The sequence below is a fragment of the Haliaeetus leucocephalus genome, unplaced genomic scaffold (assembly GCF_000737465.1).
Source record: "Haliaeetus leucocephalus isolate CR32 unplaced genomic scaffold, Haliaeetus_leucocephalus-4.0 Scaffold339, whole genome shotgun sequence".
Taxonomy (NCBI): domain Eukaryota; kingdom Metazoa; phylum Chordata; class Aves; order Accipitriformes; family Accipitridae; genus Haliaeetus; species Haliaeetus leucocephalus.
This window is the reverse complement of record NW_010972775.1, coordinates 14,456,215-14,469,057: the sequence shown is the minus strand read 5'-3', so window position 1 is coordinate 14,469,057 and position 12,843 is coordinate 14,456,215. Positions and strand designations below refer to the sequence as shown.

Genomic DNA, 12,843 nt, shown 5'->3' with positions numbered 1-12,843 from the left:
AAAAAAAAAAAACAAAAGAGGTGGGGGGGGGGGGGGGGGAGGGGGGGAATATGACAGTAAATTAAAGTGTCTTTTAATTGGATATTGTATATTACTGGATGGTTGACTTGCCATCTTGGGGTTTGGCGTGTGTTTTGTTCGTTTCCTTTGTTAATTCCTGATGTTTAACTATAGCTTTTTTCCTATTGCTGTTCTATTACATCAAGTAATGACACAACTGCCAGCATTTCCACCCTCGATGAACTGTCTTCCCTGAATACTCTCCAGGCTGGTCCATTCAGTTACTGAGCCTGGGCAGCCTTTAGGCACTATTTTGCAGACTCCTGGTTTCAAAGTATATATTCCAGATGCAGTCCAAGGCCCTTAGACGATGGGACTTGCCAGTCCAGCTGGGAAGCTGGTGTCGACACCTGACAGTAGGGCCAGTCCTCCCCAGCAGCTGTTGTGTGCTTCTGAGTTCAGCCAGATTTAGATGGACTTTCTGGTCTACATTTCCCTCTTTGGAGACTCTGTGGTTGTAAAAAATGAAAATAAAATAAAAAAAAATAGAAAACAAACTCTACAAAGCATTTCTAAACACACACTTTGCATTTAGGCAGCTTAAGAAAGGCAGAATGACAACTCCCATATTCAAATGCCTGCCACGTTTTGCTTACCACTCTGGGAGGGATTTTGTCAGTCGTCTTGGAGGATTCAGAGTCCTGTATCCTCTCTGCTCAGCATTGTTTACTTCTTTTCCCAGTCTGCTCTCTTCTTTCTCTGTAAAATGATTGTGAAAATAGACAATAGGGAAGGGATTGGAGAGAAGAGCAAGCCATTTCAGTTGATGCACAAAAGCATTTTTGTATGTTGTGTCTTCATTTCATTTATATTCATTTATGTATTTATATATGACATGTAAAAAAATAAATATATATTTTTATATATAAAAATATATAAAAGCACATTCACAATTTGTGGTTGTATAGATTCAGTTCAAGACTTCCAAGAAAGTAAAATGGTAAAGTGGAGCAGTCCTTCATAAAAATTTCCTCCTAGTTAGGATTTTCTGGGAAATTTCTATGTAGTAAAATTCAGTAATTAGGAAACAGCTAACATATAAACAAGCTCCTTTGGAAATACCTTTTTTTTTTTTTTTTTTTTTTTTAATTCTAAAGCCATTACATTAGTTTAAGTTTTTGTCTTGATTATTCTTTTGCCTGGGTGCATAATGCATGCTCTTTTTTAGCATCAGTTGGTGAAAATAGGGATTAAAAGCTCAAATTTTTAATATATAACACACACTTCTTAATTTTGCAGGCAGGAAACAAAGAAGTACTTATAAGTATCATCTTTTTGTGCATCTTCGTTTAGGGTGGCATTTAAGCAAATGCTTAAATACAGTTGACTTTAAGCACAAATTTAAAATTAAGTACCTACTTGAATACTCTCCTCAAGCAGGTTTTTTTTTAATGCATTAAATACTAAACTAGTATGGAGCTAAGTGTTTATGCAGCATTTGTTAGACTGATTTTATTCTTGCAAGCCGTTTCAAAGAGATTATAGAAGTCTAATTCAAAATAATTTTGCCCTCTGTGTCTATTTGAACTGACATTTTGGAATGCCAATATATTTCATAGTTTTGTGGGGGTTTTAAGTCAATTTTATTAAGACAGACTGAACAAATAGTTTTAATGTGATTATCAAAATTTCCATATCTGGAATACTATTTGTGCATTGAGAATATATCCTACAAATGAGGCACTGTTTCTGTTCCTTTAGTTCATCTGTGGTACATGTGCCTGGTGTGAACGACATCCAGTCTTCTTCATCAACAGGCCAGAATCTGACACAGATATCTCGCCAGCTAAATCAGAGTCAGGTTGCCTGGACAGGAAATCGCCCACCATTTCCAGGACAGGTATTGATTAAAGGTGTTTTATTTTTGTGGTCATTAAAGATTTGCAATCTCTGTGCTTTTTGCAAAAGAAATAGTAAACACTACTTATAATGTGATTAAATGTACTTTGTCGTTATCAGTTGTGGTTGGAGAGAAATCAGTTCCCCCGCTTCTGTTCCTTGGCAGGTTATAACAACTTAAGACAGCTGCGTAACTGCATTTAGTTTGTAATAGTGTTTATAATAGCGGCAGTCGCTACGCTGACATAAATCCCAGTGGAAGGTCTCAGTCCTGCGCTTATTTTCATGTGTGCACTGAAGAAATAAAGGAGGACAGCTGTTATGCTTTAGTGTTAAGCCTGTGCATTAAATCTTTCTTGGGCCAAGAGCTTGCACCCAGCAATGTTACCCACAATTAGCAGAGTTATCAGAAAAGGGCACATACAAATGCAGGCACAAATTCAGAGCAGAGGCTACTTAGCCCATTGCCCCTCCATTAGCACTGCCCAGTGTAGCTCACACTTTGTCATGCGCTGAAGGAAACAGCACGTCCCTCTGTGATGCCCTGCGCTTGACAGAGTTGGCCCAGAAATTACCTCTTGTTCTCTGTAACAAGAAAAACCTGGTTTGAAACTGTTAAAGACAAAGAACATGAAATAATCATGTTTGATGTATCATTAATGCTGCTTTTAATCACTCTTGACTTTCCATTGTTTGGTAGACTAGAATGGCGTGTTGGGGCAGACACTAAATAATTTTTCACTGACTGAATTATTTCCACATTAATCACGGATTTTTCTCAGCCTTCAGTGTTGCATGGTTATTCTGTCATACCTGTTTAATGAAATCCAGTTGTAACACTGACTTTTTTTTTAACAATATGGAGTGCGCTAAAATTGACTAAAAAAATATTACTAATCCCTCTTACTGTCCAATTCAGTCCAAGTCAACAGAGTTTGTATGCGAGTGTAGGGAAATTAGAATTCATTCGTCCATCATAAATAAAGTAAAATAGAGTTAAGCCTTGCAGAAGTGACACATCATGCTCTCACTGTCATTGTGGAAACCTTTAGAAATGTATGATTTCTTACCTTGGAACTGAGCTGAAGACTTAACAGCATCTTCATCATGTTATATGCCTGTTGGGATCTGTTTTCCTCCCCCAGCTCCCCTCCATTTGTCCAAGAGAATAGCTTCACTTGAATGCATTGACTGCCAATAACAGTGCACATCGTTAGAAGTATCCAGAGATGTAACCACCTTTAAGTTCTCTTTGTGGAACTGGTTAGGCAGTAAGTTTTTCTTGGAACTGCTGGATTTGTTCATGGTGTGGGAAATGGTTTATAAGCAGATTCTATTTGTAGCATTATATGTTGCTGTAGCACATGACTTTGGATGAGACACTCCACCTCCCTTAGTCTCAGCGTACACGTTGTACATTTCTCAAAGCAGTCTGCAGTGTTTAATCATTTGTATAACATTCTTGGAGATCCTATGACGAAGCCATTATGTAGATGAAAATGACAGCAAGTTGTTTTTTAATACCCTTGAATTAACTCAGCTGCCTAGTTAAAGGAAAGTTAGACTATTTCTTCCCTCCTCCCAAGGCTGGTGATTCACACTCCCTCCCAAGCCTTCTACAAGGCAAGATAACTTTTCTGCCTGTACTTAGGCAGTGAGAGAAAGCAGCTCATTAGCTTTGAAACTTCTTTGGCCATTTTCCCCCAAGCAGTGGAAGCTCTGGTCATCTGAGAACTGCGTATATTCTGCAAGACATTTAGATAACCGTGATTTTACTGTGGCACTGCAAAATCAAAACACCTGGCAAATAAAGGTGAATTCTTTATACCTGTTCATTTTGAGATTAATCCTCGTAATAGAGGTGAAGGAAATGATGGTTTTCCAAATAGCTCTGATATTGAGTACATGTGAGCTAATTGGCAGGAGAGCTGTAATCGTTGGTTTATAGTCTGTTGTGTTCCTTATGCAGCAATAAGTTGGCTTTGACAGAAATGAAATATGGCTGAGACAGGAATAACGTGCCTTTTTGCATCTGCAGAGTTTATTTAGCCTTTACTTTACATTGTTAAAAAGGTGACTCTGCTGTGCTGTTCCTCAACAATAAAACTCATTCCTTCTTTTACCCCTTATTCCTCAGCAAATTCCGTCTCAGTCTGGCAAGGCTCAGTCATCGCCCTTTGGGATTGGAACAAGTCACACCTACCCAGCCGATCCGTCATCATACAGTCCCCTTTCCAGCCCAGCCACCTCTTCTCCAAGTGGGAATGCCTACTCCAGCTTAGCAAACCGAAGTGCAGGGTTTGGTAAGTTTTAAATGAATTAACACAGAAATGCACATCAAAGTGAAATTCTCCAGCATTAACTTCATTAAAAATCTTCCAACCTGTTCTTTTGGTGGGTCGATGGGGAAGCCTGGTTGTGAAAGGGTTTTGTTTCCTCCTGTTGAGCATAGCGGACAGGGATGACCTGTTCCCTCCATGCTGCATCTCCTCCACATCCAACACACTTCAGAATATTGTGGCACTTTATGGTATGAGAGAACTTCCCCCCCCCGCCCCCAGTAAGTGGTGTCATGAAAGATTCAGAAGTTGCTTACATCACTAGTACATACCCTCCCAAATTGTGGTCAGCAGGTTCAATTTCTTTTTACTTCTCAGGAGAACACTTAAAATGACACAAATTTATATTCTTTTCATTTTTCAACTTCCCTGACTGCATGGCAGTGTCCTCGTGCCCAGAGGTGGCTTGTTGGAGTTTGGCTGGAGACAGGATTTTTTTGTATCCCCCACTGCTCCTAACCTAATCAGAGTAGGTGCCATGTTTTGCAGTAGTTTTCTTTTCCTATTACGTGTGAATTCCGTGGCTTTCAGACCATGACCCAACGGGTGACCCCTTGGTAAGTTTTCTGCATTCCTCCAGCAGAACAATATTCAGCAGTGAAAAAATTATGGATCCATCAGTGATAAACACACATGGAGTCCATGAAAAATGTTGCTGGCTGATAATAATGTGCAATTCTAAAAAGCACAGGTAGCAGTGTGCTAATGTGTGTTGTTTTTCTCTGGTGCCCTGAGAATAAAATTGGTGCAGATCTGTTGCAGGTTAGCCTCACTGAGTGCAGACATGTGCTGCATTGCCTAGAAAAAGTGCATTGAAATGGAGCTCTTCCCACAGAGCTTATTCATGCCTTCATTTCCATTTCCATTTCCACCAGGCTTTGTACATTTGTTTATGAGAGCGCCTTGCATTTCAGGCCTAAGCTACTTGGCAAGAACCCTTTCACCTAATGAGAAACATTTCCTGACCTACATCAGTTTGGATACTATTAATAGCACAGGCTTCACAGAGACAAATGTCTTGAACCTCTGGCTGGCAGTAACCGTTTTGCTGAAAAGAAGCATCATTTGCCTCACTGAGTTAATTTCAGTGTATTGTTCTGAGAAGGAAAAAAAAAAAAAACCAATGAACAGAACTTGCAGCTTTCTTTTAAAGGGTAACTTAGATGAATTTTGTTTTGGCCCATAAAATGGCTGCAGGGTTTCTGAGTCAGCTGAATTATTGGTTGTGGTAATGTCAGTAAGGGAAGAGCTGTAATTATCTACTTCAGATGTGATAGAAATACGTCACTACAGCCTGTTTACTTTCCTGTAAAATGTTCACTTTATCTGTTTTGCATGGTTTAGCTGGTAGCCAAAAGGATTGGATTAAGCACGTGTTTCTGTGTTTTCTGAAGCCATGACTGTGAGTAGTGACTGATTGGACAGGATCAACTCTGGTTATTGGAGACCTGACATAACATGCATGTAGAAGTTTGGCACAGGAATTTTGGCACCCTCAGCAGAGGGCACTGATAATCGGGGAGAACTAGATCTACCCAGCTTCGTGCTCTGCAGTGAGGGGAAAATAGACAAAAATTGTAGGAGTAGTTATATAGGAAAAAAGGAAAAAAAAGAAAAAGGAGAAAATGCTGGAGGAAAAGCATAAGCCTGGTGGCAAGCTTTCTAAAATGCTAATTCTTAGAAGGAGACATTGTAAATAATTGAAGGAAAATTATCCAAAAATTTTAAACATTTGGGGCCAGTCTGTAGAAGTACAGGGTAAAATGAGTCCAGCTTAAGTGTGACCTGTGACTGTACTCATGAAAAGTGTATGTGTGACCACATCAATGTGTGTGGCATCATGTTTTTTTCTGGTAGACTATTTAGAAGAAATCCATCTCCCTGAAATCATCATTTTAAGTGTATTTACCATAAAGCCTTGCTGTTGCCATTACTCTCTGTGAAATTTAAATGGCCTCAGACTTCTAAGAAACCATCACCATTCGAACAGGACAATTATTTGCTACAATCTGCTTGTTAAATCATTTTGCAGCGGTAATATTGGAGGACAAGGTAGTCCCTCAAACAACACTCTGCATTTAATACAGCAAGACTGTTGTCTGTTGATCTTATTGTTTTTACATCTGCTTACATGCTTCTTAGATGAGTAGGTAACTGTGCACCCACTGCTCTGCAAGAATTAGTCTTTTAAAGAGAAAAGAGCGTTCAGATGATGCAGTTTGGTTTTTAAGTAAAATGGCAAATATTCCCTGTTAGTAATTAAAAACCAGTGGGGGAACACTCGAAAATTGTCTTGCAGTGCCTGGTTTATGGTGTCACTGGGCATTTTGCTGTAAGCAATTCACCTGCCATGTCGAGGCAGCCACGGCAATGAGCTTTGCTCTCGGGTTGTCCCCCACCCTGCAATCAGGGCTGAAACTCCTTTCAGCTTCCATCCCGCAGGGGCAGGGTGTCACTCAGGGTCTTTTTTCTAAGTCTCATTTGCAAACATGGGCATTGATGGATGAAGCCTCAAAAGCAGGCAGACATTTTGAAGGAGCTGTTCTCTGACTTCTGCCCTTTCTCCCCCTGGCCAGCTGAAGGTGGCCAGAGCAGCGGCCAGTTCCAGGGGAGACCTTCCGAAGTCTGGTCCCAGTGGCAGAGCCAACATCACAACCAGCAAAGCGGCGACCAGCATTCACACCCACAGCCCAGTCAGACGGAGGTGTTCCAGGTGAGGGGAGTTCAGCGAGCCCGAAGTCCCTCTGACAACTTCTCACTGCTGAGTTGAAGAACTGTGGCCCTCCACAACTGGGGTGCTAGCAGGGCTTGGAGCAATTACTTCCAGCTGTGTGCTGCTGTGGGTTTGCACTGCTATTAACTGGCATTAGCTAGAACTGAGATGGTTTTGTCTTCTGCCAAAGAACAACATCTTTGCTGATTTAAAGTACTGTTTTCCCTTCTCTTTGCACCCTGTACTTAGGGCTTATGTGTTCTGCAGGGAAGCCATGAGATAATCCCAAACAGAGTGTCTGTCTTATCCTGGTGCTGGCCTCTAAAATCCCAGTCAAATCCAATTAGACATCAGTGTAATTCTCTCTGATAGTTCAAGCAAGAAAGGAGTCTGGTACCCCATAGAAGACAGTGGCAAATAATTTTTTAAGGTTAAACCCAGTCAGATATTAGATAGCTGGTAAACAATCCTCTTCAACTACCTGATTTTGTAATATTAAGTATTATTTTGGGCCTTCACTGCAGATGGAGTGGGACTTTTTAAGTTAACTAATAAGGTCTCTGTCCTTGTATAACTTGTTTTCAGATTAGATCAAGAAGACAGTTTGCAACAAAACAATGCAGATAAATGCAGAAAAGACAGTTCAAGCCCCAAGCAAGGTTTAGAAGTGGGGCACCTCGTTATCTTTTAGAAAGCAAATTCACCTGCAAGACCGGGCTCATGTTCAGTTGCTTGCAGGAATGCTGCAGAAGTGACATTAGCCTGAAAATATTCCTGTGTGAATGAACCATTGCTTCATACAGGAACAAATAACATCACTACATCTGGAATAACTACCTGTCTGCATGCTCTTACCCCATGGCCCAGGCAAGATTAATCTGTTGCATCTCTCTCTGTAAGCAAAGTTTAATCACTTTGCACGTACTTTAACCCAAAAGCATATTCAGGGTAATTCCGGTGGAGCCGATGGCAGCGCGATTTGATGGCCCACAGAGACACGGGGTTCCAAGCAGCATCCTGCTTGTGTCTCAGGCAAGCGCTGTGTCCCAGCAAATGTCCTCTGAAATTTGTGGGAAAGAGGGCCAAGGGAGAAAGGGAGAGCTGGGCTCACCTGAAGAGCTCTTGGAGGTGACTGTGCATTTAGAGGGAGTTAGGATAATAGCTGGATGTGATGAGAAACTTAGATGAGCTCAGTTCAAAGGCCTCCAAGAAGTTGCTTGGACTGTTTGTGCCTGAAGCCAACCCTGGGTTAGCTGGACATAAAGAGAGAGGCAGACTTGAGAATAGAGCTACCCTCCTGAGGAGACCTTGCCTCGGAGGCCCCAGCAGCAGAAATGCCTTCAAAGTGGTGGCAATTTAAACAGGCGGGGGCAGCTACAACTTCCCCTTGGCTGGGGAGGAATGTGGGAAAACATAAAATAACTGCAAGTTTTGGTCAGAAAATGAAGGTTGACCCTGGCAGCTGAGAAGCTGCCAGTTGAGTTCACAGCCTCTTTCACCACCATCAACAGGGATGCTACAGAGACCTCAGATGGATTTTAATCTGTCTTTATTTTGGGGTAAATTCTCAGTACGCAGCAGCTCTCAGTAGTTATTCCTTCACAGAGCAGATCCTGTGAGCTTTCTTATATGCTCTTTAGGTTTTGCTTTATTGTAAGGATAATGAGCCATCCCTGGCAAAACTTGGCTTTGCAGTAAGAGCTTATTATTGTAAGGACTGACAGGAAAAGCAAGCGTAAACTCTGGTTTTCTCAGCAAGGGATATCTTTTCCCTGTGGCTTCGGTCTCCGGCTGAGAGGAGAGGTTGAGCGTTTTTTGAAACCTCCTGCAGGGACCTCACTTGGCTCAAGACACGTGGGAGCAATTACCACGAAATCCCATTTCTCCTGAGAAGTTCCTGCTATTTCCTCTGCCTTTGTACGTGCAGGAAAGCTGCTTGGGCATCTTGTTAGCTGGGGTGATGTCCAGTCTTTAGTGTTCCTCAGAGGACGAAGAGCAGCAATACGTTCACTTACAAAGTGCTAGTGAGGACATGACACCCTCCCCAAACCCATGCTGATAGAGGAAGAGCTCCTTTCTGTTGGGTGCGGGTGTGAGTTGTTGAATACTTCCCATATAGTGAAACCAGAGAGTTTGCTTCTTTCCATGTGTAGCTACCCCTTCCAAGGGGAGCTGTTTCAGCCTGGGAGGAGTATGGGGCAGCTCAAAGGTGCCTTATTCAGGGGAGCAATCCAAAACTTCTGCCCTGCTCAAGTCCCACTTCCTGCTCAGAAACACTCCAGCAAAATATAAGTAGCACATAAGCCTTAGCCCAGCCCTTGCACAGGTCTGGTTTTCACCTTATTTATCTAACCTTTGGCCTTTTCTGGGTTTACACTGAAAAGATGAACAGGAAACAGTTTGTGTCTGGATAACGTGTTAGCAAGTGACACTTCACTTTGATTTTTCCTTATCGTGCAGGACATGCTGCCAATGCCGGGGGATCCAACGCAGGGTACTGGCAATTACAACATTGAAGATTTTGCTGACCTTGGCATGTTTCCACCATTTTCTGAGTAGCTTGCGAAGCAGAAATGGAAGTTCTTCTCCAAGGCCGTTTCAGTGTAATTTTGGCTCTGCTTTTTCTGTGTTGCATTTCTGTAGAAGCTACTAAACCAGAAGACACATTTCTCATGTTTCAGATAGTGGTGTAGGGCTTGCTCTCTCCTCCTTGGGGTGCATCAGTACCGACAGAGGAGCTCCAGCACTTGCTAGTGTTCATTGACAGCTCCTTTTTTTTTATTTTTTTTTTTATTTTATTGTCATCTACCTCAGAGATGAAAAACTTCGCTTGATTTAAAAAAAAAAAATCTCTGAGTCTTAAATATTTGAATGTGAATGATACCTAATACTTCCTTTGAATGGTAATTTTTAAATAGATAACAAAGTAACAAAGACTAACAGAGAAAAGGTAAGGTAATGTCTTGTTACAGTGCCTACCGCTCAATTTCGATGCCTTGCTTTAAGCTTAAGTTTCTGGAAGCAGACACAATATTCTGTTTTCTTTGATTCTTGTAGTTTTTAGGTCACTTTAAATGTGAGATTAAGCAACATAACGTAGGCCTCTCTCACCAGAAGATTCAGCTCCGCCTTTTCTAACTTAAACTTGAATGTGTGTACATTTTGGTACTTTATGTATATCTTGTGCTGTATGAAGTGATTTCCTGTACTGGTTTCTTTTGCCTTTACAAAGGGTCCATTCTGGAGTGTACTGAAAAGGTTGACGATGTATGTGGAGGATTTAGATATCGTGGGAGCCTCCATCACTTCACATAGGTGTTCTTACTTTTAATTCAGGTGGTTCTCTATTCAGAACAAACATTTACTTACATAAGCTATTAGTCTGTTTTTGCACTGAATTGAGGCCTATAACTCTATACATTTCTCACTGGCTGCTTTAATTTGTATTGTTCTTGCTTTCCCAAAAATATTGCCTCGTAAAAAAAGACTGTAAACACATCAAGATTGCATTTTCTATATTAGCTGCATTTCCTTTCTGTGAAGTACTTTTTTATACTGTGAAACCTTACATTTTAACAGTGCAACGTGGTGGCCTATTAACTAGGAAATCATTCAAGCTCATTTGCTGCAAGCAGTGAGATGGTTTTGTAGTGTATAATTTTTTTAGAGTGAGTTGGTAATAGATATCAATTGGACTATTGTCCACTGCGTACACAGTGATAACTTGAATTTTTGCTTGGATTCCCAAGCAATCACTTCTGTTAAACCCTGTTAACCCTATTCTGTTAAATATGGGATTTTCAGCTTACTGAGTATGTTGAGGACTCTTGACTATTCTGAATGCTATATGCTCTTCCACAGAGGTAAGTTAATCGCCTCATCCTCTTGGGCGAGTCACCTACCATATGTCTTCACCAGAAATTTTTATTCAGCATTTCATATGCAAGTTGAGTTACAGAGGTTGGGTTGCAAGGGTAGCATTTTTATCCAGATCACTTCTTCTGGGATGGGAGGAGAAAGAGTCGCTCACGAAGGACAAGGAGCCCAGAGTTCCCGCTTGTAGGTTGTTCATAACGTTCAGGGTTGGACGGTGGTAGCCAGCCTTTGCAGAGGAGGAAGGGGACAGCTTCCCTCGGCCTTCGCGTATTCAGGGGCCATCACGGACCTTGAAACAGCAACCCCAGGGCATAGCCCCCATTTAGAAGATCTCAGTGTCTGCAGCAATTCTTAGACCTCAGAGCACTAAGGCCTGCCTTCTCATAGCTCCTCTCGAACTCCGGGCTGCCTCCGACGGGAGGTACCGTGCACATCACTGCAGTGCACCTTGTCAGGATAATATCTTGAAAAGCAGGCAGGCCCCCGTCCAGCAGCCTGCTCTGGCCACACAGGCTTTATGCTGACAAGCAATGCAGGTGGCTGGGCTGCAGCGAGCATGACCCAGGGACGTGGCTTTAACTCTGAGCCATAGGGTGGAGTTCCCGTCTGACTTTGCTTTCCCAGCCTTCTCCGAGAACAGCATGTAGTTTTCAGTATCCAGGAAGAGTCCTTCCTACTGTTTCTCTCACTAAATCTGGGACCAATCTCTTACCCTATGTGCAAGTGGAGCTAGGAACTCCTTTTTATTAGGAAATTTTTTTATATCTCTAGATGCAGTACTGGAGAGGCCTCAGATCTCCTGGTCTGTACTTGCCTCACCAAAATCACGCTGAGAACAAACAAAAAACCTCGTATCTCTTTTCTCCCAGAGATCAGGAAAATACCTTCTTAGGTGAGCAAGCCATGCGCTTACATACTAGTCTTTTAAATACATGGCTGTTTATTCTCTTGGAGCCTTCTCCCTTTTCGCTCACGCCGCTCGGATGAATGACTGCTCATTGAATTAGATAGGCAAAGCTCTGCTGTCCCAGAATGACATTCATTGATGTCTGTAAAAGGTGCCTAGATGCTGCGCCAGCTGAGCGAGGCGGTCAGCATTTGTACAGCAGGGTGTGCTTTTAAAAGGGGCTAATCACCAGGGAGAGAACAGTAGATGAGCAGTTTGTATCTTTGCACAGAAGATACTTGGCATGATAAACGTCAGTTGTTCTAAAATTTAAAAAAATATTTCTCCGTAAAGTGAAAAATGAATTGAAAAAGTGCTGTTCCTCTGTTCTATTTTACCCAACAAACTGCTCAAAGTATATTTATAACTTTTGTTCCTGAATTCAATCTAAAAATAAGGTTTTTAAAGTAATTTTACTTCTCCTAACATCAGCAATGATAACTTCCTTAGTGTGTCATGGTTTTTATACTACTGTAGAAGCCTTCTCGTGTACAGAATTTGGTTGTGCAGTTAGAAGCGCACTGTTAGCAGAATTTCAAGCACATCTTTTTTTGTTGTTTTTACATACAGTATTATTTTTCTGAAGCCAATATGCCTGAAGCATCAGAGCATGGACTGCTTCTCACCTTTTAGACCACTCCTGCCTTTCTGGTTGGGAAAGGGGATGGCGACTCTGTTAAGGGGCAGTCTGGATAGTGCCAGGTTTGGGTTCTCCCTGTGAGCCATTATCATCCCCCGTTTCTGTTCTGCCATCCCGAGCCAGTGCTTTCTTCTTGGCGTTTCCACCCTTCCTTACCTCCCCTCCCGTTCCCGGCCATCCCGTCTCTGCAGCGCTTTCCCACGCCCAAGTGGGAGGCGTTGGGTTGCCGTTCCCGAGCCACCGAGGAGGGAGCACTTCATGAGCTTAAAGTTGGGCAACTTTGTGCTTCTGACCGAGCGAACGAGCAAGTTCAGCATTTGCTACCGCTGCTGGGCATCCTGCGCTGCCCTCGCCCTGTGCTGCCATCGTGTCAGTGGCTTGCTCCTCTGAAACAGCCTCATCCCAGATCTTGTGGCCGAAAAAGCTGTGT

At 42.2% G+C, this 12,843-nt stretch overlaps 1 protein-coding gene across 1 annotated transcript in view; it reads left to right on the top strand.

The window, feature by feature from the left end:
- Nucleotides 1–9,860, top strand: part of ARNT2 (aryl-hydrocarbon receptor nuclear translocator 2) — a 104,325-nt gene extending 94,465 nt beyond the window's left edge. Inside the window, exons 16-19 of the mRNA XM_010571943.1 lie at nucleotides 1,762–1,900; nucleotides 4,037–4,202; nucleotides 6,815–6,951; nucleotides 9,412–9,860. Coding sequence (XP_010570245.1) covers nucleotides 1,762–1,900; nucleotides 4,037–4,202; nucleotides 6,815–6,951; nucleotides 9,412–9,510 — 541 coding nt within the window. The 3' untranslated portion in view covers nucleotides 9,511–9,860. The remainder of the gene's footprint in view (nucleotides 1–1,761; nucleotides 1,901–4,036; nucleotides 4,203–6,814; nucleotides 6,952–9,411) is intronic.
- Nucleotides 9,861–12,843: the final 2,983 nt, after the last annotated feature.